This window comes from Misgurnus anguillicaudatus, chromosome 7 (assembly GCF_027580225.2).
Source record: "Misgurnus anguillicaudatus chromosome 7, ASM2758022v2, whole genome shotgun sequence".
Taxonomy (NCBI): domain Eukaryota; kingdom Metazoa; phylum Chordata; class Actinopteri; order Cypriniformes; family Cobitidae; genus Misgurnus; species Misgurnus anguillicaudatus.
In genome coordinates, this window is record NC_073343.2 from 33,099,444 (window position 1) to 33,124,594 (window position 25,151).

The 25,151-nt window shown below is 38.6% G+C and overlaps 1 protein-coding gene across 3 annotated transcripts; it reads left to right on the plus strand.

Moving 5' to 3' along the window:
• The first annotated feature begins 1,134 nt into the window (after positions 1-1,134).
• Positions 1,135-23,374, plus strand: LOC129416958 (uncharacterized). 3 transcript variants are annotated; one of them, XM_073869766.1, is made up of 3 exons: positions 1,135-1,806; positions 11,374-11,605; positions 21,650-23,374. In XM_073869766.1, exons 1-3 carry the CDS (start codon positions 1,636-1,638, stop codon positions 22,885-22,887), a joined length of 1,641 nt encoding a protein of 546 aa, XP_073725867.1. In that variant the 5' UTR covers positions 1,135-1,635; the 3' UTR covers positions 22,888-23,374. The 3 variants fall into 3 exon arrangements, with proteins under 3 accessions (XP_073725867.1, XP_073725866.1, XP_073725865.1); XM_073869765.1 differs by lacking the exon at positions 21,650-23,374 and adding an exon at positions 12,780-14,651 and having other exon boundaries at positions 1,171-1,806; XM_073869764.1 differs by lacking the exons at positions 11,374-11,605; positions 21,650-23,374 and adding exons at positions 1,881-2,259; positions 4,124-5,474 and having other exon boundaries at positions 1,519-1,806.
• Positions 23,375-25,151: the final 1,777 nt, after the last annotated feature.

Here is a 25,151-nt window from a genome sequence, read left to right on the forward strand (position 1 = left end):
CATCAAACACAGATGCATAAGAGGGAATCCTTAGCAGGGATGTAGCCCAGATCGGTGGTCTGCGGGGAAGACTGATGTCTGCTGGTGCGTCTGGGCCTCACGTCTGAATCTTTCTAAGCAAATGTTCAAATAGACACTATACTAATCGACTGCAGATTTAAAAATTATACATATATATATTCTCGACTGAACTAATCTTAATGATCACCTATTTTAAGATTCATGTTTTTAAACATCCTTTTGTGTGTAGGTGTGTATTAGTACATGTTAACAATATTTAAAAAGTACAAAGTGTCTCCAACATTCTATGACTACAAAAAACACTCGGCTAGTAGGCAACAGTTTACTTCCTGGGATTGGTGATGTAGACAAGACCAACATTATCATAATTCAGCCCTCTCTGCTTTGCTTGGGTATTTCTCAAAAATGGGGGGGGGGGCTGAAAGGAATGGAAGTGATGACTCACGCAGGTAAGAGGCCCTGGAACCGGTTGCATCCTCCTTAAAACTTTATGGGGCGGTTTCCCAGACAGGGATTAGACTAGTCCCAGACTAAAATAAATATAAGAGCTGTCCAAACTGAAAACAACTTGCACTAAAATATCTTAAAATACATCAGTGCCCTTTGTTTATCCTCAAAATGCATGCCAGTAATGTTATTATTAAGGCATGTTTATTAAAACTAGTTATATTTCATAATTAAACTAAGGCCTAATCCTGGTTTAAGGTAATCCCTGTCCAGGAAACCACCCCATAGCACTTATAAGTAAGCAGTCTTTCATAATAAAGTTTACTATAGTAAAATAATGTAGAACTAACAAATGAAATTGTTTTTATCATCATTTCAATAAATTTTCTATGTGCTACATTTGGTGTTTCCATATAGTTTGCACAGTATTGTTGTACGTTATAATAATTACCTTTTTAATTTCTTTGCAAAATCGTTGAGATATGTAGGCTATTTATAACAATAATAACGCATTAGTTGAAGTTTTAATCACATATATGTACTATGGGAGACCAATATATTACAATAAGGTACTAATTTATTAACAAAATAGGTGCTCTTTAAAAATACACTTTGTGATCAGGAAACGGTAATTTGTTATGAGATTCAAAACAGCCGAAAGGGTTACCTGTCATTCGGCCTTCAAATCCGTGGCGGAAGAAAGTAGTTCCCCAACAAAGAGGATTTTAAAACAACTCCTTTGTTTTCTATTTTTCTTTTATTAAACATGTACTGTCGAACAAGCATTTATTTAAGCAAGTATTTATTATATATGTATATAAATAAATACATTTTATAAACACACACACAATAGATATAAACACTAAGAAAATAAATTTGTAAATAAATGATCTATCAAACTGTATGTACCTCACACTCCTGTCAGAAGTTGGCGGGAAGCACCTTTAAGTTTGTTTACCAACCGCCATTAAATCCTAAAAGAAGAAGAAGTGTTGAGTGTCTTCTCTCTCCAGTACATTAGGAGGCGCTGCAGCTCTTTAATCCGCCGATAAACCCAATAAAGAAAGAAAGAGCGAGCGAGCGAGCTCGTGTGTGATGTGTTTGTGTATCTTCGGTGTTTTTCTCTCTTGAGTGTTTTATTGAATGTAAACACGGTCTTGTGTTGAGATGTTGATGATGAGAGATGAGATGGATGTGATGTGCTGTAAATCAGTAGGAACTGATCTGTCTATGCTGGATATTGAGGATTTCATCACAGAAATCTCTCAGCTGAAGAAAGAGGTGGCGTTACTGGAGACAAAGTTGAGGTTAAGAGGAGATGAAGGACTGAAGAGAGAGGTTTGTACAGCTTAAACATCATTTACCTGTTTGACAACATCAAATCATTATAATCTTACTCTGTGTGTTGTTAGGATGTGGATTGTTGTGAATCTTCAGTGTATTTGACTGATGGACGTCTGGATTCAGTGTGGATGAGCAGAGATCAGAGCCGCACACCACAGACACTGCTGGACTCTAAACTCTCTGAAGAGAAATCCAGACACACACAGAACTCAGAGCTCAGTCTCACTTTACTCGGTTATACTGAGTCAAAGCCCACAAACACTCAGTACACTACAGTGTGTGACAGTAAACAGAGCTTACAGGAGGATCAAACCTCCACAGAGTCTCTGGATTCTGTCTGTAACGCTGGAGAACCGCAACAGAACCTGATGATGGAGATAAAAACAGAACCCACAGCAGATGAATATGAAGAGAAACATAATGATGGTCAGGAGTTTATTATCTCAGGTATGTCTCCTCAATTATTATTGTATTTTTTAACTGTCATTGGAGTGCCTGATTTATGAAAGAGGGTTATAAGTCACAAACTCGCTAACCAAAAGACCAAACAATTAATCATGACTAATTGTTTGCAGAATATAAGTTTTTTTGTTTCATCATATATATGTGTGTGTGTGTACTGTGTATAATAATTATGTTTATATCACTGTGCCGCTATTCTGATTGGTTGAGAAAAGTCAAAGAAATGTTCCATGGGTGTTGATAATTTTTTGTAAAACGCACACCGTACCTTTCAAATGTTAAACATTATATATAAATATAACGGCACGCGCACACACATAAGGTATATTATCTTAATTATAGTACGGGAACAAAAGTGGGACTTCAAGAACCAACACAGGTCAAAAGGGGTCTAATATTAAAAAGACATCTCACACATCATCCAATTCATATTAATTAATTCCAGGGATAACGGGGTTAAAAGCGGGGTTTTGAATGAAGATTACCCAGGGTTAAAGGGATAGTTCACCAAAAAATGAAAATAATGTCATTAATGAGTCACCCTCATGTCATTCAGTTTAAGATTATACATTTTTAGTCAGAGAGCTTGTTGACCATTCATTGAAAATCTATAAATTATTAATTATTATTATTATTATTATTGTTGAAGCATCGAAAATACATTTTGGTAAAAAAATAACAAAAATTACGACTTTATTCAGCATTGTCTTCTCTCCTGCGTCTCCCAAACTTACAGTCTGCGTCTCCCTCAGAGTGTAAACAAAGCAAAAAAAAACCCAAAACAGCAGCTGGGGCGCACCAGATAACACGTCATCTGCGTCAATGCAGTCATGTGACTTAAGGCCGGGATACACTGCACGATAATTGGCTGTCCCAGACGAAAGAGTGCCATCGTGAAACTATCGTCGCGATTTCTGTGATCGTGGCCCTCCATCGGTGGTCCTATGTCGTACAGTGAGAGAGGCTCAAAGATGGGCGTTTTCCCGGTCTTGCGTCCAAAGATAGCCTACGATAGTTTTCTGGCAGTGTCAGAAATTCGGCATGATCACCGCACAGTGTGTTTGCTGCTACGACCTGCGCGCCGGTATTTGTTTACCACGATCGCATGCTGGTGACGTTGCGCAACGTGTGACGCAGCCGCCGAAGCTTCCGTGTCATCATCGTACATTCTACACGCCTCTCGTACCCAAGTTTAAACGATACATGTCGCACAGTGTGATAAGGTAATGATCTTATAAGAGGACAAAAATCGTGCAGTGTATTCCGGGCTTTAAGTCTCGCGCATGCGCTTCACTATAGACGTGGAAGAGAAGACAATGCTATACAAAGTCGTAATTTTAGCCACTTTTCGACCAAAATGTATTTTTGATGCCTCAACACATTTTAACTGACCCACTGATGTCACATGGACTACTTTGATGATGTTTTTATTACCTTTCTGCAGTAAACCGTACATAGTTTTTTCAATGGAGGGTCAGAAAGCTCTCAGACTAAATACAAAACATCTTAAACTGTGTTCTGAATATGAACGGAGGTCTTACAAGTTTGGAACGACATGAGGGTCATTAATGACATGATTTTCATTTTTGAGTGAACTATCCCTTTAAGCACAGTGTGAGAAGTCCTTGTAAGGGAAAAATATAATCATCCATTCATCCAATGGAAGAGTTGTTTTCCCGAGCACTCACTGTGCACCCGTGCTGTGTTCTTTGGGGAGGAGCTATCTTTATTCAGGAAATTAGCCTTACACCCTTTTGTGTGAATATAGAAAAAGATTCAGAATCTCAATTCATCTTTCTTTGTGTAAATAAAGTGAAAAGATAATTTAATTGTTTCGTGTTTCTCTCAGACGTGAAGAGTGAATCATGTTGTGATGGAGAAATAACGTCCTCAACATCAGAAGAGCGACTGACAGCACAAACTCAAGAGAAGAAACTTCATTCAGAAGAGCAAAGAGAGACGAAGAAGAAGCCGTTTAACTGTGAGCAATGTGGGAAGGATTTTGATTTCTTATTTCAGCTGAATGGCCACATGAAGACACACAGTGATGAAAAACCTTTCTACTGCACTCAATGTGGCAAATACTACAGCAGCAAAAAAAGTCTTGATGTTCATAAGAGAATTCACAAAGAAGAGAAACCGTACGAGTGTCCTCACTGTGAGAAGACATTCAACTACCAATCCAATATGAAGAATCATATGCGTTCACACACCAATGAGAGACCGTATCAGTGCAGTCAATGTGGAAAAACCTTCACACAGTCATCCTCTTTAAAGCGACATGAAAAAACACACTCTCAAGAGAAACTATATCCATGTTCATACTGTGATGAACATTTCATTGATAAATCTCATCTGATAATCCATGAGAGAGTTCACACAGGAGAGAAGCCTCATCACTGTAGTGTTTGTGGGCAGAGTTTTAGACATCATGTAGATTTTGTGGTACACCAGAGAACTCATACAGGTGAAAAACCTTTCAAATGCTCTCAATGTGACAAGACGTTTCTTCATTCAAGTTCCTTAAAAGTCCACGAGAGACTTCATTCTGGAGAAAAACCTTACAAATGCTCTGAATGTGGAAAAAGCTTCTCTGAATCATCTCGTTTTAGAGTTCATCAGAGAATTCACACAGGAGAGAAACCTTACGTCTGCTCTTACTGTGGTAATAGGTTCTCTGAACTATGTAATTTCAGAGTTCATCAGAGAGTTCACACTGGAGAGAAACCTCATCACTGCAGTGTTTGTGGGAAGAGTTTTAATCGGCGTGGACATTTAGTGAGACATCAGAGATCTCATACAGGTGAAAAACCTTACAAATGCTCTAAATGTGACAAGAAGTTAACCACATTGAATAACTTAAAAGTCCACGAGAGAATTCATTCTGGAGAGAAACCTTACGTCTGCTCTCACTGTGGAAAAAGCTTCTTTGATCCATCTAATTTCAGAGTTCATCAGAGACTTCACACTGGAGAGAAGAAACTTCATCACTGCAGTGTTTGTGGGAAGAGTTTTAATCGGCGTCAAAGTTTATTGAGACACCAGAGAACTCATACAGGTTAAAAACCTTACAAATGCTCTCAGTGTGAAAAGACATTTACTTGGTTGAGTTCCTTAAAAAGCCATGAGAGACTTCATTCTTCAGCTTCTCTGATCAATCTCATTTCATAGTTTATTAAAGAGTTCACACGGGAGAGAAACTTTACCTGTGCAGTGTTTGTGAGAAGAGTTTTAAAGGAGTCGTATGACCCTATGATAAGATGTTTTAGAATGCATAAAGAAGATCTATAAAGTTGCAAAGTTAAAGTTTTAAACCAAAAAAGATCTTCTTTTTAAAAGTGAAGCCTCACCAACACCTTCATAAGCGGCTTGTTCAAACACACCCCTGCAGTTGGACGTCATACTGAAATTTGCATAACACCGCCCTAATGTATACGCAAAGATAGAGGCTGTAAGCTTCATTCGCACTGTAGTATTGTTGCCAGGTCCGGTTCTAGATATTTGGAGGCCCCCCACACCCCTCTAATTTTTAGAATAGTCTGAGAAGTGTTTTTGTACCCTGTGTAAGGGGAACAAATATGGCCCCATCCATCCGTTTGGCCCAACGACGGAATCCAAACGAAGGGTAATGGCGTGTTCGGTCTTTTCCGGCGCTTGCAGGTGACGTTTTGGCATTTATGCAATTTTGTATTATAATCTGACTCCAAGATAATGTTAATATAAATCGGATTGATAATTACTTTTAACAGTTACAGAATTTGGGTGGATGTTTGGTCATTCTTGTTTAGCCCTACTTGTTATTGCATCCATTCATTCGGCTACTCGTGTCGCTTTGGACTCACGCACCGGCCGTTTATTAATATTTACGGTAATAATCATGCGGGCCCACGATCACAACCGAATCAGGCTTGGTCGCTGCTAGAGGTTAGACCATATGTCAAGAAGGCCGCCTTTTACGCGTGCTCATCTCTGAAAATGCTTTATTTAGTCCCCATAGAGGTGCAACTTAATTATTACAATATTTATTTCTAACCAGAGGCTCACGACCACTATCATAAAACAAACTGACCGTCTTCTCCAATGATAGCTTTGTATAATCGTGTCATAATTTAATATGCAAATTAGATAGATTAAAATTGAAATAACCAGAGGCTGAGGCTCATCTGATTTAGAGTGGTCAGACAACATTTACTTGTTACTCTAAACAGGAAATTAGCCTCCAAGCAGCTAATTTAACTTAAACTAACGCCAAGTGTACTACTATGCCATCTAGTCTGGGATTTTGGTCCGTAATACTAGCCTGATATTCAGACATTGCGGTAACAAGGATACATCGTAATTTACTAATCATGTCAATAACTTTCGTAGCAACACAGAATAATCCAAACATAATTTATTAACCAGGTAGGTAAAACATAATTCAGAAGCCAATTTACATTCCAATTCAAATACGAAATAAACAAAAAACGTTGCGTACCTGGTAGAGATGGAGATCTGGTTACATGAAAAAATGAAATACATGTCATATCAAAGATACAGCATCATGGGGGTGCATTTCTAGGTATAGAAAATCCCGCCTAAATCTTCTACATATCTCCTTAAATAACCAGAGAACAAAGCATATAGGAATTTGGTGCTGATTGGTTGTTGTAAAACTAAGGGCTGTCCTTAATTTGTATACAGTGGGTGATTGGTTTATGCTTAGAATGGGAGTTGTCTATCAACATTGAATGAAGTTTCACATACTTTAACATTGAATTCTGTTGTTATATGAGTGAGACCATTGTAACCACTTGCAATGAGACATTTCAATAGAAAAGAGCTACCCTTGATTGTCTAACATCACATCTCCATACAAATGGTAGATGAGAGAATAAGGTGTGCCTTGAAACCCAAATGTGTCAGAAGTCCACTGTGAATCGTAGAGAGTTGCCTTCCCAGGCACTCACTTTGCCCCCATGTCCTTTGGGGAGGTGCTATTTTTATTCCGTATATTATCTTACACCTGTAATATATCATTTAAGCACTACAGTGATTAAACACGTTTTCCCCATTACTTTTCTGTTTTATCAAGTCAACAAATTAAATGTATGTAAAAATTTGATTAGAAATTATGCACGACCACATGTGTTAAACATTTTAAGGCATGTCAAAGTTGTTGTTGTTGTTGTTGATCCAGTATTTATTTAAAATGCCACCTTTTTGGGATAACACAGGATAACAGTTTTGCTTTCTCCAAAGAGTAAGATTAAAAAGACAACACTAAAAACCCTAACTGTAAAAAAAACTACAAATGAACACCTACTAGAAAACCGTATTTTATGTTAGCTGGGTTTGAAGAGGGAGTTTTATTAGACCAAATACTGCTGTTTTGATCTTATTTTTGACCATCAAACACAGATGCACAAGAGGGAATCCTTAGCAGGGATGTAGCCCAGATCATTGGTCTGCGGGGAAGACTGATGTCTGCTGGTGCGTCTGAGCCTCACGTCTGAATCTTTCTAATCAAATGTTCAAATAGACACTATACTAATCGACTGCAGATTTAAAAATTATACATATATATATTCTCGACTGAACTAATCTTAATGAGCACCTATTTTAAGATTCATGTTTTTAAACATCCTTTTGTGTGTAGGTGTGTATTAGTACATAACAATATTCAAAAAGTACATACCCCAAAGAAAATGTCTCCAACGTTCTATGACTATGACTACAAAAAACACTCGGCTAGTAGGCAACACTTCATGGGATTGGTGATGTAGACAAGACCAACATTATCATAATTCAGGCCTCTCTGCTTTGCTTGGGTACGCCCTCAAAAATGGGGGGGGGGGGGGCTGAAAGGAATGGAAGTGATGACTCACGCAGGTAAGAGGCCCTGGAACCGGTTGCTGTCACGGTTAATCCGTGTCATGTCTTGTCTCTGTTCCGATTATTATCACCTGGACATTCATTGATTAATTACCTGCCTCATCACACCTGTTTGTCATTTAGTCTGTGTGTATATATACCCCTGTCTTCTGTTTGCTCACTGCTGGATCATTGTCATTGATACCCTGTCTGTTCCTGTGTTAATGTTCCTGTGTTCCTGCCTTCACCATGTCTGCCCTCGTGTTTTTATTATTAAATGTTATTTATTTTGAACCTTGCGTTTGCGTCCTGTCCTTACAACCCTTCAGTGTCGTGACAGAATGATCCAGCCACATTGGACGCAGCAGGTTCACGGAGGGCGGCTCCCCCAGGAGTTTCGTCGGGGGGGAGTAGTGACATCGGGGTTCGTTCCCCATCAGCCCCGATGTCTCTTGGGGACCACCGTGAGCGATCGCTCGCTCCTACGGGAGGAGGATCGGCCCAGGCGGTCCCCCAACGCTTGAGTCGTCGTCGACGGTCCCTCGGAGGACCACCATCCTGCTCGCAGGGGGATCCGGAACGGACCATGCCCGATCATTTCCCCGGGGTGGCTACCGAGGGTCTCCGGTTCCGCGAGGGGATGGGAGATGATTTCCGGGGGCATCTGATCGTCGACGATTCCCAGGAGGGGGGTAATTCGTCTGCCTCGGTTCTCGGAGCGATCGCTCCGGTTCTCCTGGCGCAGTCCGGCCAACCGTCCTGTTGGTCTCATCCCGGCGGCTGCCGGCTTCGCCAGGGTCCCCAAGCCCTCCACCCCTCCCTTGGACTCTCGCTACCAGACTTTGTTTTTGTTGTGTTTTATGTGAGTGTCTGGTAGCCACTCGTAGAGGGGAGGGTAATGTCACGGTTAATCCGTGTCATGTCTTGTCTCTGTTCCGATTGTTATCACCTGGACATTCATTGATTAATTACCTGCCTCATCACACCTGTTTGTCATTTAGTCTGTGTGTATATATACCCCTGTCTTCTGTTTGCTCACTGCTGGATCATTGTCATTGATACCCTGTCTGTTCCTGTGTTAATGTTCCTGTGTTCCTGCCTTCACCATGTCTGCCCTCGTGTTTTTATTATTAAATGTTATTTATTTTGAACCTTGCGTTTGCGTCCTGTCCTTACAACCCTTCAGTGTCGTGACAGTTGCATCCTCCTTAAAACTTTATGGGGCGGTTTCCCAGACAGGGATTAGACTAGTCCCAGACTAAAATAAATATAAGAGCTGTCCAAACTGAAAACAACTTGCACTGACATATCTTAAAATACATCAGTGCCCCTTGTTTTTCCTCAAAATGCATGCCAGTAATGTTTTTATTAAGGCATGTTTATTAAAACTAGTTGTATTTCATAATTAAACCAAGGCCTAATCCTGGTTTAAGGTAATCCCTGTCCAGGAAACCAGCCCAATAAGTATAACATAGCACTTATAAGTAAGCAGTCTTTCATAATAAAGTTTACTAAGTAAGGGATAATGTAGAGGCAGCCGGTAGTTATTGGGAAATAAGCCCCAACAGTGTGATCAGGACCCGACGCGAAGCGGAGGGTCTTGTATCACACTGAAGGGCCTTATTTCCCAATAACTACCGGCTGCCTCTACATTATCCCGCTTATTACACGGCTACTTGCCACATAAGAAAAAAAACTGGACATGAATATGAATTTGAAACATTTTATTGGCATATTTGTTTTAAATTAACATTTTTATCCTTCCGCGAAACTTTGCACAGATGCATAAAATGATCGTAATACCTTATAAAGATCCTCTGCTTCGTCTCCATTTTTTCTCTTTGAGAAGTTTTAATCCCCATTCTGTATTTTTTTGTGTGTTGGCTTCTTAGCTGTCATGCTCTATTTTGTCAAGTTCAGTCTCAGTAAGCTGTCTGTCTCTTGTCGTGGTTGTCGAGTGTTTGTCACAAGATGGCGCCACACAGACAGTAATCTTTATTGATCTTTATTGGCGCGGAGCGATATTACTCGTGCAAGTAGTCCGGCTATGCGTTATTATTTTGGAGCGGTTATTATTCGAAAAGAACGAACCTGCAAATGTCTCACCTGACCAATCAGAATCAAGCATTCCAGAGAGCCGTGTAATAAAGTGAAATAATGTAGAACTAACAAATGAAATTGTTTTTATCGTCATTTCAATAAATATTTTATATGTGCTACATTTGGTGTTTCCATATTTGCACAGTAATGTTGTAACGTTATGTTATAATAATTACCTTTAGAATTTCTTTACAAAATCGTTGATGTATGTAGGCTATTTATAACAATAATAATGCATTAGTTGAAGTTTTAATCACATATATGTACTATGGGAGACCAATATATTACAATAAGGTACTAATTTATTAACAAAATAGGTGCTCTTTACAAATACACTTTCTGATCAGGAAACGGTAATATTAAGAAACGGCTATTCCGTCTATTGAGTTGTTATGAGATTCAAAACAGCCGAAAGGGTTACTGTCTAGCGTTAGTTCCTCAACAAAGAGGCTTTTAAAATAACTCCTTTGTTGTTTTCTATTTTTCTTTTATTAAACGTGTGCTGTCAAACAAGCATTTATTTAAGCAAGTATTTATTATATGTATGTATAATAAGTATTTATTATATATGTTTATAAATAAATACATTTTATAAACACACACACAATAGATATAAACACTAAGAAAATAAATGTATAAATGATTTATCAAACTGTCTGTACCTCACACTCCTGTCAGTAGTTGGCCGGAAGTTCCTTTAAGTTTGTTTACCAACCGCCATTAAATCCTAAAAGAAGTGTTGGGCGTCTTCTCTCTCCAGTACATTAGGAGGCGCTGCAGCTCTTTAATCAGCCGATACACCCAATAAAGAAAGAAAGAGCGAGCTCGTGTGTGATGTGTTTGTGTATCTTCGGTGTTTTTCTCTCTTGAGTGTTTTATTAAATGTAAACTCCGTCTTGTGTTGAGATGTTGATGATGAGAGATGTGATGGATGTGCTGTAGATCAGTTACTGATCTGTCTATGCTGAATATTGAGGATTTCATCACAGAAATCTCTCAGCTGAAGAAAGAGGTGGCGTTACTGGAGACAAAGTTGAGGTTAAGAGGAGATGAAGGACTGAAGAGAGTTTGTACAGCTTAAACATCATTTACCTGTTTGACAACATCAAATCATTATAATCTTACTCGGTGTGCTGCTGGACTCAGGACACTACAGTGTGTGACAGTAAACAGAGCTTACAGGAGGATCAAACCTCCACAGAGTCTCTGGATTCTGTCTGTAACGCTGGAGAACATCAACAGATCCTGCAGACCACAATGAAGATGTGTTCAGTTAAACTGGAGGACTGTGGGAACCTGATGATGGAGATAAAAACAGAACCCACAGCAGATGAATATGAAGACGATCATAATGATGGTCAGGAGTTTATTCTCTCAGGTATGTGTCCTATTTTATTGTTGTATTTTTTTAACTGTCATTGAAGTACCTGATTTATGAAAGGGGATTTAAGTTGTAGCAACACATCCCTCGTGCTTAAAATACTAAACAACAATGCACTAAACAAATGCATTGAATTGTTTGTTTGTTTGTTTGTATGTGCGCGCAGATGCATATGTGTACCAATCAAGTGACTAGTTATAATGAGTAAAAAATTAAGAAAAAAATAATAATTAGTAAACTATACTGCCCCGCCCCCCGATACTATCATGTATCGCCGATCTCACAGACTGACGATAGGACGATCTCAAATTGGGGCATATCGCCCCACAAGAAATTGCAGTCTGCCTCAAAGCCAACTTCACTTCCCGCAAGATATAAAACAAGCTTATCCCCCCTAATGGCTTGATTATTATAGTAATCTCAGTCCAAGCTATACACTGATAATATAACCTAAATCTATATTACAACACAAAATAACACAATTTATTAGCCAGGTAGGAAAATCATAATTCAAAAGTCAAATGATAAAGATCTGGCTACAGATTCCTCAAAGTAAAATGAAATACATGATGCTGTGCCAAAGACAAACTTTCCTTAAATATCCAGAGAGAACAAAGCATATAGGAATTTGGTACTGATTGGTTGTTGTAAACTCAGGGCTGTCCTTAATTTGTATTCAGTGGGTGATTGGTTTATTTCTAAGATGGGAGGTGTCAATCAACATTGAGTGAAGTTTGCTTAATGTATTGTTACACTTTTAACATTGAATTCTTGTTGTCATATGAATGTGACTATTGTACCACTTGCACTAAGGTATTTAAATTGATACCAAACATGATGAAATGCAGGTTGTTTGTGTATGTAGAATGTAGCATTTCATATACAGTTTGCTCTGAGAGAATAAGGAGACGAATGTATGACTGCCTGGAGGTGTGATCTTTAAAAAACAAATGTGGTCTCTGTTGGAAGTCCACTGTGAATCATAGAGAGTTGTTTTCCCGAGCACTCACTGTGCACCCGTGCTGTGTTCTTTGGGGAGGAGCTATCTTTATTCAGGAAATTAGCCTTACATCCTTTTGTGTGAATATAGAAAAAGATTCAGAATCTCAATTCATCTTTCTTTGTGTAATTAAAAGTGAAAAGAGAATTAAATTGTATCTGTTTCTCTCAGACGTGAAGAGTGAATCATGTTGTGATGGAGAAATAACGTCCTCAACATCAGAAGAGCGACTGACAGCACAAACTCAAGAGAAGAAACTTCATTCAGAAGAGCAAAGAGAGACGAAGAAGAAGCCGTTTAACTGTGAACAATGTGGGAAGGATTTTGATTTCTTATTTCAGCTGAAAAGCCACATGAAGGGACACAGTGGTGAAAAACCTTTCTACTGCAATGATTGTGGCAATTACTACAGCAGCAAAAAAACTCTTAGTTTGCATAAGAGAATTCACAAAGAGAAACCGTACGAGTGTCCTCACTGTGACAAGACATTCAACTACCAATCCAATATGAAGAAACATGTGCGTTTACACACCAATGAGAAACCGTATGAGTGTAGTCAAAGTGGAAAAACCTTCAACCAGTCATCCTCTTTAAAGTCACACGAAAAAACACACTCTCAAGAGAAACTCTATCCATGTTCATACTGTGATGAACATTTCAGTGATAAATCTCATCTGATAAACCATGAGAGAGTTCACACAGGAGAGAAACCTCATCACTGTAGTGTTTGTAAGAAGGGTTTCAATCAGCGTCAAAGTTTAGCGAGACACCAGAAATCTCATACAGGTGAAAAACCTTACAAATGCTCTCAGTGTGACAAGACGTTTACTCAATTAAGTTCCTTAAAAATCCATGAGAGAATTCACACGGGGGAGAAACCTTACGTCTGCTCTGACTGTGGAAAAAGCTTCTCTGATCCATCTCAATTCAGAGCTCATCAGAGACTTCACACTGGAGAGAATCCTTACATCTGTAGTGTTTGTGGGAAGAGCTTTAATCATCATGTATATTTATTGAGACACCAGAGAACTCATACAGATGAAAAACCTTACAAATGCTCTAAGTGTGACAAGACGTTTACTAAGTTGAATTACTTAAAAGTCCACGAGAGAATTCATTCTGGAGAAAAACCTTACGTCTGCTCTCACTGTGGAAAGAGCTTCTCTAATCCATCATGTTTCAAAATTCATGAGAGAAGTCATTCTGGAGAAAAACCTTACGTCTGCTCTCACTGTGGAAAAAGCTTCTTTGATCCATCTAATTTCAGAGTTCATCAGAAACTTCACAATGGAGAGAAACCTTACGTCTGCTCTCAGTGTGGTAAGAGCTTCTCTGAACTATGTAATTTGAGAGTTCATCAGAGAGTTCACACTGGAGAGAAACTTCATCACTGTTATGTTTGTGGAAAGAGTTTTAATCACCGTCAAAGTTTATTGAGACACCAGAGAACTCATACAGGTGAAAAACCTTAAAAATGCTCTCAGTGTAAAAAAAAGACGTTTACTACGTTGAGTTCCTTAAAAAGCCATGAGAGACTTCATTCTTCATCTTCTCTGATCAATCTCATTTTATAGTTTATTAAAGAGTTCACACGGGAGAGAAACTTTACCTGTGCAGTGTTTGTGAGAAGAGTTTTAAAGGAGTCATATGACACTACGATGTGATGTTTTCCATTGTTTTTATAATGTTAAAAGATTTCTGTGCATAAAGAAGATAAAGATAAAGTTGGTAAAGTTTTAAACCCAAAAGATCTTTTTTTTTTTTTTTTAAAGTGAAGCCTCACCAACACCTTTGTAAACGGCTTATTCAAACACACCCCTGCAGTTGGACGTCATACTGAAATTTGCATAACACCGCCCTAATGTATACGCAAAGATAGAGGCTGTAAGCTTCATTCACACTGTAGTATTGTTGCCAGGTCCGGTTCTAGATATTTGGAGGCCCCCCACACCCCTCTAATTTTCAGAATAATCTGAGAAGTGTTTTTGTACCCTGTAAGAAATCATTTAAGCATTACTGTGATTAAACATGTTTTCCCCATTACTTTTCTGTTTTATCAAGTTAACAAATTAAATGTATGTAAAATTAAATTAGAAATTATGCACGACCACATGTGTTAAACATTTTAAGGCAGGTCAAAGTTGTTGTTTTTGGTGTGGATCCAGTTATTTATTTGAAGCAGCACCTTTTTGGGATAACACAGGATAACAGTTTTGCTTTCTCCAAGAGTACGATTAAAAAGACAACACTAAAAACCCTAACTGTAAAAAAAACTACAAATGAACACCTACTAGATGCATAAGAGGGAATCCTTAGCAGGGATGTAGCCCAGTTCATTGGTCTGCGGGGAAGACTGATGTCTGCTGGTGCGTCTGGGCCTCACGTCTGAATCTTTCTAATCAAATGTTCAAATAGACACTATACTAATCGACTGCAGATTTAAAAATTATACATATATATTCTCGACTGAACTAATTTTAATGAGCCCCTATTTTAAGATTCATGTTTTTAAACATCCTTTTGTGTGTAGGTGTGTATAAGTACATGAAGAGTTTAGTTGCAAAACGAGATAAATCCATTTTTTAACATTTTTGTCAAAACATGTTTATTATTATGTTATCATGTTATTATTTTGTTTTATGGTGCTACTTAGCTGTATTTTTTAAGTTATGAAGGTTTAAATCAAAACAAACCAACTGCAGTTGAATTGAAATTAACTGGAATTCACAACCAAAAAACAAGATTTCTGAACAATTAAAAAAACTGTGGTTTATGTGCTATATTTGGTGTTTCCATATAGTTTGCACAGTAATGTTGTACGTATAATAATTACCTTTTGAATTTCTTTGCAAAATCGTTGATGTATGTAGGCTATTTATAACGATAATAATGCATTAGTTGAAGTTTTAATCACATATATGTACTATGGGAGACCAATATATTACAATAAGGTACTAATTTATTAACAAAATAGGTGCTCTTTAAAAATACACTTTGTGATCAGGAAACGGTAATATTAAGAAACGGCTATTCCGTCTATTGAGTTGTTATGAGATTCAAAACAGCCGAAAGGGTTACCTGTCATTCGGCCTTCAAATCCGTGGCGGAAGAAAGTAGTTCCCCAACAAAGAGGCTTTTAAAATAACTCATTTGTTTTATATTTTTCTTTTATTAAACATGTACTGTCGAACAAGCATTTATTTAAGCAAGTATTTATTTTATGTATATAAATAAATACAATTTATAAACACACACACTAAGAAAATAAATTAGTAAATAAATGATCTATCAAACTGTCTGTACCTCACACTCCTGTCAGTAGTTGGCGGGAAGCACCTTCAGTTTGTTTACCAACCGCCATTAACTTCTAAAAGAAGAAAAAGTGTTGAGTGTCTTCTCTCTCCAGTACATTAGGAGGCGCTGCAGCTCTTTAATCTGACGATAAATCCAATAAAGAAAGAGAGAGCGAGCTCGTGTGTGATGTGTTTGTGTATCTTCTGTGTTTTTCTCTCTTGAGTGTTTTATTGAATGTAAACACGGTCTTGTGTTGAGATGTTGATGATGAGAGATGAGATGGATGTGATGTAAATCAGTAGGAACTGATCTGTCTATGCTGGATATTGAGGATTTCATCACAGAAATCTCTCAGCTGAAGAAAGAGGTGGCGTTACTGGAGACAAAGTTGAGGTTAAGAGGAGATGAAGGACTGAAGAGAGAGGTTTGTACAGTTGAAGTCACGAACTTGCTAACCAAAAGACCAAACAGTTTATCACGACTAATTGTGAATATATCTTTTTGTTTCACACACATACATACATACATACATACAAATATGATGTCAATAAATAACCTGTCAAATTATACTACAGTACACACACACACACATACACATACACATACATACGTGTGTGTGTGTGTACACTCACCTAAAGAATTATTAGGAACACCTGTTCAATTTCTTATTAATGCAATTATCTAATCAACCAATCACATGCCAGTTGCTTTAATGCATTTAGGGGTGTGGTCCTGGTCAAGACAATCTCCTGAACTCCAAACTTAATGCCAGAATGGGAAAGAAAGGTGATTTTAAAGGAGCGGTGAATCAAATACTCAATTTTAACTTGATAATTTGTTATATAAGAGGTCATCATACTTGAATAAACATCCTCCAAGTTTCAGAACTGAAAATGTCCATGCTACTGAAATATAACAGTTTTTGTCACCAAGCCGGTATTACGACCGACTGAGGAATTCGGAGAAATATGACGTCAAAGGCCACTTTTGTAGCCCCGCCCACAGCTTCGCGTGACGCATTGTGTCTCAACAATCAGTAAATATGTCTTTAAAGATTGCCATATAACTCTGTTATGATAGAGTAACCATGGAAACGCAGTTTTCGGTTGTGGAAGAACCGTCTATGGGAAGAACACAGACGCTGGATAACGGAGGCTCAGAACGTAACATTGGGAATGCGTGGATCAAGTTTTTTTTTAAGAAGTTCCAGCTCGCGTGGGGAGTGTTTGTTTACTTTGTGTACCGTGGATTCATTTGTAAAGAAGCCGATGCTGAATTTGCAGAGAGACTGTGATTAAAAGCACCACTAATATTGGATCTGACAAAAATGACACAGCAGTATAACTTTACACAATAAGTGAAACATTTAACTTTATTTAAGGTTCGCGTTTCACTATTGCTTTGTTAGAAGAGATCGCTTGATATGTCCTGTTGTAACATCTGGTTAGTTAGTGATAAAGAAGGACTTACCAGCCACAATTTAGATTCTGATGCCTGCTTACTGTGTTGTAATTTGTGTGGCAATTTGCCTTTTGAAAGGTCAAACACTCAACAAAGCTTTTTAATCATATAACTGTGGTATGTAACGTTACGTGTATCTAAGAGCAAACTCACATCACAAGCACAATAGAAATATACAAAGTTATTGATAAGGATTTATCAGCCGCAGTTTAGATTCTGATGCGCACTTACTGTGTTGTAGACAGTAATTTAGTCACATCTAGTTTAAAGGTTTGTTTCAACTTTACTATACGTATTGTCATTTATGTATCATCATTAGCACCCAGAATCTTTTTTGGCTCAAACATATTTGTGTGTTTTAGTGCTATTTTTACACATTAATGTTTTTAAAACATTTCCCCACATGTAATGACGGGGAATGAAGCTGTCCAATCATAGCAGTGGGTGTTTACGTCCAGGTCTTTAATGCGGCCCGCCCCTTTAAACGAAGCTTTTCTCCAGACAGCCACTAATCCATGTTACAAATAGCATATTACTTATTGCTTTTGATGTTTTTGAATGTTAAAACCATGCAAACATCATAAGTAGACATCAGACAACAGTATAAAACAATAAAATCAACAAATTCACCGCCCCTTTAAGCAATTTTGAGCATGGCATGGTTGTTGGGTTTTCTAGGGTTTACAAAGAATGGTGTGAAAAGGGAAAAACATCCAGTATGCGGCAGTCCTGTGGTCGAAAATGCCTTGTTGATGCTAGAGGTCAGAATAGAATAGGCAGAATGATTCAAGCTGATAGAAGAGCAACTTTGACTGAAATAACCACTCGTTACAAACCGAGGTATGCAGCAAAGCATTTGTGAAGCCACAACACGCACAACCTTGAGGCGGATGGGCTACAACAGTAGAAGACTAGGGGTGGAACGGTACACACACGTCCCGGTTCGGTTCGTACCTCGGTTCAGGCGCCACGGTTCGATTCACTTTCGATACAATGGAGGTAGCCTAGAAATCTAGACGCACCCTAGCGGCCGCAAAATATATTTGCTGCCAGGGTTTAGTCTAGGCACTCACAATACACTTAACAGCTCCAAAAACCAAAATTTGGTCAGGCCAATCACATCGTTTGTAGCGTCTGTGGGGCGGGCTTAACATGATGACGACAGAGCTGCCTGCGACGGTTCCTACTTGAAAACAAAGAATGGCTGCTGCTGCTGGCGAACAGCTTTCTTTTGAAGCGGCTTTGGCCGCGACTCTGGAGGACTTAGACTTATGTTTTTCTTTGAGAGAAGAGCAAATAACCCTACTGAAGTCCTTTTTAAGCACGAAAGATGTGTTTGGAGTTTTGCCGACTGGTTACGGTAAAAGTTTGATATACCAATTAGCTCCACTGGTGGGGAAACGCAGGGGACTCATACGTCACCTTCTTCGTTGCTCTGATTGGTCATAGCGCTATCCTATTGCGTACAGAGGCATTTTGAGGGACAACCTTATATCCCGCCCCTTGCATTGAGCCGTTTGTGTGAAGAGTTGCCAGACCTTACATCTTGATGTAGGTCTGGCTAACCAGGCTACAATGGAGGGAAAAGCAAAACAAAAATGAAGAAGGCATTTTTTTTAGTACTTAAGATAATCTTTAAAACATAGGTGTCCTTATCAGTGTTATTTTGAGATGTCATGAATATGAACTGAAATGCATTTAACATACTATCTCGTATTTCAAAAATGCATACCACTTTAAGTAATCTTGTACTCATCTTTCATACAAATATGGGTTCAAATGTATTACAAGTGTTACCTAAATACATTTTAAAATTATATTTTGGCCTTTTTTCATATCAATGTACTTAAGAAAAAAAATAGTCTTGTAGGATGAATTAATAGGTGTGTACGACTTCACGAGGCGCTGCAAGAAACGACAAGTGGATGACATCAGAGTAACGTGAGAGCGATTTGAAATCAGCCTCCTCCGCAAGATTTCTCGCGGTACTCTGACACTGATGGCCTGCGTAAAGTTGAGCACAGCACAATTTAAAAAAGCAGCTTAACTCGACAGAACTGCGCCTCGTCCATTAATTGTATATTAGCAGGACAATTTATCTCCTACTTCTCAGCGTGAGAAATACAAAGTCGTGTGAACTGACTGAAATGTGTGTGTGTCAAGGTGAATGCGTGAGACTTGAGAGCCCTGAAGATGTATTTCCACTCACATACTTAACAACTGCTGAAGAACGCCGATGCACAGTCCTCGTCTTTTCCACCACTCTCTCGCCTGTACTATTGTAACTGACTGGAAAACTGAAGTTTTGCCAAACTTGCGATCTTAGACGCTCCGCCAGCTTCTTTAACTCTTGTGGAACACCACTTGCCATTCTTGCTATCGCTGCTCACTAACTGACTGGACCGGCGTCGACCTTACAAAAAACTACAGAGTGCCAAAATGTAGACGGGCTCTGATAGAGCGCATACATAGGTGGAGCTCGGCTGCATTGGCGCCAATCAGAGCTTCAGAGCTAAAGCGGCGCAACAGATTAGCTGTCCATAAAGAACCCGTGTATCTAACAGTAGTTCCGCATTACATTAATTATTTTGCACGCAAGTTTTTTTTATTTTCATACCGTTTATTCTCCGTTTAAATTCATGCACCGAACCGTGACCCCTGTACCGATTCGGTTTGAAACGAATGCATGTACCGTTCCAGCCCTATAGAAGACCCCACCGGGTACAAATCATCTCCACGACGAATAGGAAGAAGAGGCTACAATTTGCACGAGCTCACCAAAATTGGACAGTTGAAGACTGGAAAATTGTTGCCTGGTTTGATGAGTCTCGATTTCTGTTGAGACACTCGGATGGTAGAGTCAGAATTTGGTGTGGGGGATGCTTTATTGGCACACTTTTGGCCCATTAGTGCCAATTGGGCATCGTTTAAATGCCACGGCCTACCTGAGCATTGTTTCTGACCATGTCCATCCCTTTATGACCACCATGTACCCATCCTCTGATGGCTACTTCTTATGTCACAAAGCTCGAATCATTTCAAATTGGTTTCTTGAACATGACAATAAGTTCACTGTACTAAAATGGCCCCCACAGTCACCAGATCTCAACCCAATAGAGCATCTTTGGGATGTGGTGGAACGGGAGCTTCCTGCCCTGGATGTGCATCCCACAAATCGCCATCAACTGCAAGATGCTATCCTATCAATATGGGCCAACATTTCTAAAGAATTCTTTCAGCACCTTGTTGAATCAATGCCACATAGAATTAAGGCAGTTCTGAAGGTGAAAAGAGGTTAAACACAGCATTAGTATGGTGTTCCTAATAATCCTTTCGTTATACACACACACACACACACACACACACACACACACACACACACACACACACACACACACACACACACACACACACACACACACACACATATATGATGTCAAGAATTTGCAGTCTGCCTCAAAGCCAACTCAAAGCCAACTTCACTTCCTGCAAGATATAAAACAAGCTCATCCCCCTAATGGCTTGATTATTATAGGGGTAATCTAAGTCCAAGCTATACACTGATAATATAACCTAAAGCTATATTACAACACAATTTATTAGCCAGGTAGGAAAATCATAATTCAAAAGTCAAATGATGAAGATCTGGCTACAGATTCCTCAAAGTAAAATGAAATACATGATGCTGTGCCAAAGACAAACTTTCCTTAAATATCCAGAGAGAACAAAGCATATAGGAATTTGTTACTGATTGGTTGTTGTAAACTCAGGGCTGTACTTAATTTGTATTCAGTGGGTGATTGGTTTATTTCTAAGATGGGAGGTGTCAATCAACATTGAGTGAAGTTTGCTTAATGTATTGTGTTACACTTTTAACATTGAATTCTTGTTGTCATATGAATGTGACTATTGTACCACTTGCATTAAGGTATTTAAATTGATACCAAACATGATCAAATGCAGGTTGTTTGTGTATGTAGAATGTAGCATTTCATATACAGTTTGCTGTGAGAGAATAAGGAGACGGATGTATGACTGCCTGGAGGTGTGATCTTTAAAAAACAAATGTGGTCTCTGTTGGAAGTCCACTGTGAATCATAGAGAGTTGTTTTCCCGAGCACTCACTGTGCACCCGTGCTGTGTTCTTTGAGGAGGAGCTATCTTTATTCAGGAAATTAACCTTACATCCTTTTCTATATTCACACAAAAGGATTCAGAATCTCAATTCATCTTTCTTTGTGTAAATAAAAGTGAAAAGAGAATTAAATTGTATCTGTTTCTTTCAGACGTGAAGAGTGAACCATGTTGTGATGGAGAAATAACGTCCTCAACATCAGAAGAGCGACTGACAGCACAAACTCAAGAGAAGAAACTTCATTCAGAAGAGCAAAGAGAGACGAAGAAGAAGCCGTTTAACTGTGAACAATGTGGGAAGGATTTTGATTTCTTATTTCAGCTGAAAAGCCACATGAAGGGACACAGTGGTGAAAAACCTTTCTACTGCAATGATTGTGGCAATTACTACAGCAGCAAAAAAACTCTTAAGGTTCACCGGAGACTTCACACAGGAGAGAAACTGTATGAGTGTCCTCACTGTGAGAAAAAATTTAACCAGCGAGCCAATCTGAATAAACATGTGTGTTCACACACCAATGAGAGACCGTATCAGTGCAGTCAATGTGGAAAAACCTTCAAACAGTCATGCGCTTTAAAGTCACACGAAAAAACACACTCTCAAGAGAAACTCTATCCATGTTCATACTGTGATAAACGTTTCAGTGATACATCTCATCTGATAATCCATGAGAGAGTTCACACGGGAGAGAAACGTTACGTCTGCAGTGTTTGTGGGAAGAGTTTTAATTATAGTGAACATTTAGTGAGACACCAGAGAACTCATACAGGTGAAAAACCTTACAAATGCTCTCAGTGTGACAAGACATTTACTACATCAAGTTCCTTAAAAGTCCACGAGAGAATTCATTCTGGAGAAAAACCTTATGCCTGCTCTCAGTGTGGTAAGAGCTTCTCTAATCCAGGTTCTTTGAGTTTTCATCAGAGACTTCACATTGAAGAGAAACCTCATCACTGCAGTGTTTGTGGGAAGAGTTTTAATCAGCATAAAAATTTAGTGAGACACCTGAGAACTCATAGAGGTGAAAAACCTTTCAAATGCTCTCAGTGTGGAAATACGTTTACTACATCAAGATCCTTAAAAGTCCACGAGAGAATTCATTCTGGAGAAAAACCTTACGTCTGTTCTCACTGTGGAAAAAGCTTCTATGATCCATCTAATTTCAGAGCTCATCAGAGATTTCACACTGGAGAGAAACCTCATCATTGCAGTGTTTGTGGAAAGAGTTTTTATCCGCGTCAAAATTTATTAAGACACCAGAGAACTCATACAGGTGAAAAACCTTACAAATGCTCTCAATGTGACAAGACGTTTGCTTGGTTGAGTTCCTTAAAAATCCACAAGAGACGTCATCATTCTTCAGCTTCTCTGATCAATCTCATTTCATAGTTTATTAAAGAGTTCACACGGGAGAGAAACTTTACCTGTGCAGTGTTTGTGAGAAGACTTTTAAAGGAGTCGTATGACCCTATGATAAGATGTTTTAGAATGTTAAAAGATTTCTGTCCATAAAGAAGATCTATAAAGTTGGTAAAGTTTTAAACCAAAAAAGATCTTTTTAAAAGTGAAGCCTCACCAACACCTTTGTAAACGGCTCATTCAAACACACCCCTGCAGTTGGACGTCATACTGAAATTTGCATAACACCGCCCTAATGTATACGCAAAGATAGAGGCTGTAAGCTTCATTCACACTGTAGTATTGTTGCCAGGTCCGGTTCTAGATATTTGGAGGCCCCCCACACCCCTCTAATTTTTAGAATAATCTGAGAAGTGTTTTTGTACCCTGTAAGAAATCATTTAAGCACTACAGTGATTAAACATGTTTTCCCCATTACTTTTCTGTTTTATCAAGTTAATAAATGTATGTAAAAATGCTGGTTTGATCTTATTTTTGACCATCAAACACAGATGCATAAGAGGGAATCCTTACGCCCCCATTCAGACAGCCAACGACAAGCAGTAGCAGAATCTCATTCATCTCAATGGAAACCTGGCGACTTCCGGGCGACACGAGCGAAAGTGACCGTTGGCGACCATATTGGTGTGTCCAGCGACGCGAGAAAGTTAAGAAAAGTTTAACTTTATGCAAATGTCGAGCGACTACCAATGAGAACAAAGCAGTGGAGTTCACGTCATCCTTCCCTCGTCAGTTACTGGCGTGGATGGTACTCGTTTGTTTATGACAAGCAGATTTAGAAACACCTCATTGAAAGAGTCAAGCGACACACAGCGATAACGTCGCTGGCTGTCTGAACCAGGGATTAGCAGGGATGCAGCCCAGATCATTGGTCTGCGGGGAAGACTGATGTCTGCTGGTGCGTCTGGGCTACACGTCCAAATCTTTCTAAGCAAATGTTCAAATAGACACTATACTAATCGACTGCAGATTTGAAAATTGTACATGTATATTCTCCACTGAACTAATCTTAATGAGCACCTATTTTAAGATTCATGTTTTTAAACATCCTTTTGTGTGTAGGTGTGTATAAGTACATGAAGAGTTTCGTTGCAAAACAAGATAAATCCATTTTTATGTTATTATTTTGTTTTATGGTGCTACTTAGCTGTATTTTTTTTAAAGTTATGAAGGTTTAAATCAAAACAAACCAACTGCAGTTGAATTGAAATTAACTGGAATGCACAACCAAAGAACAAGATTTCTGAACAATTAAAAAAACGGTGGTTATCTCGTTTTGCAACAAAACTCTTCACATGTTAACGATCTTCAAAAAGTAGATACCCCAAAGAAAATGTCTCCAACGTTCTAGGACTACAAAAAACACTCGGATTGTAGGCAACAGTTTACTTCCTGGGATTGGTGACGTAGACAAGACCAACATTATCATAATTTAGCCCTCTCTCCTTTGTTTGGGTACGCCCTCAAAAATGGGGGATGGAGAGCGCTGAAGGGAATGGAAGTGACGACTCACGCAGGTAAGAGGCCCTGGACCCGGTTGCATTCTCCTTAAAACCTAATGAAGTAAGCAGTCTTTCATAATAAAGTTTACTATAGTACTGTACTATAGTTTTATCATCATTTAAATAAATATTTTCTATGTGCTACATTTGGTGTTTCCATATAGTTTGCACAGTAATGTTGTACGTTATAATAATTACCTTTTGAATTTCTTTGCAAAATTGTTGAGGTATGTAGGCTTTATTAACAATAATAATGCGTTAGTTGAAGTTTTTATCACATATATGTACTATGGGAGACCAATATATTACAATAAGGTACTAATTTCTAACAAAATAGGTGCTCTTTAAAAATACACTTTGTGATCAGGAAACGGTAATATTAAGAAACGGCTATTCCGTCTATTGAGTTGTTATGAGATTCAAAACAGCCGAAAGGGTTACCTTTCATTCGGCCTTTAAATCCGTGGCGGAAGAAAGTAGTTCCCCAACAAAGAGGTTTTTAAATAACTCCTTTGTTTTCTATTTTTCTTTTATTAAACCTGTGCTGTCGAACAAGCATTTATTTAAGCAACTGTTTATTATATATGTATATAAATAAATACATTTTATAAACACACACAATAGATATAAACACTTTAAAAAAAAATTTGTAAATAAATGATCTATCAAACTGTCTGTACCTCACACTCCTGTCAGTAGTTGGCGGGAAGCATCTTTAGTTTGTTTGCCAAC

What these genes read in the sequence shown, in the direction of transcription:
- LOC129416958 (XM_073869764.1), top strand. Translation starts at nt 1,636, where the DNA reads ATGTTGATGATGAGAGATGAGATGGATGTGATGTGCTGTAAATCAGTA. An exon ending in ATGAAGGACTGAAGAGAGAG is followed by an intron (nt 1,807 to 1,880) that starts GTTTGTACAGCT and finishes GTGTGTTGTTAG; the next exon opens with GATGTGGATTGTTGTGAATC. An exon ending in TCAGGAGTTTATTATCTCAG is followed by an intron (nt 2,260 to 4,123) that starts GTATGTCTCCTC and finishes TGTTTCTCTCAG; the next exon opens with ACGTGAAGAGTGAATCATGT.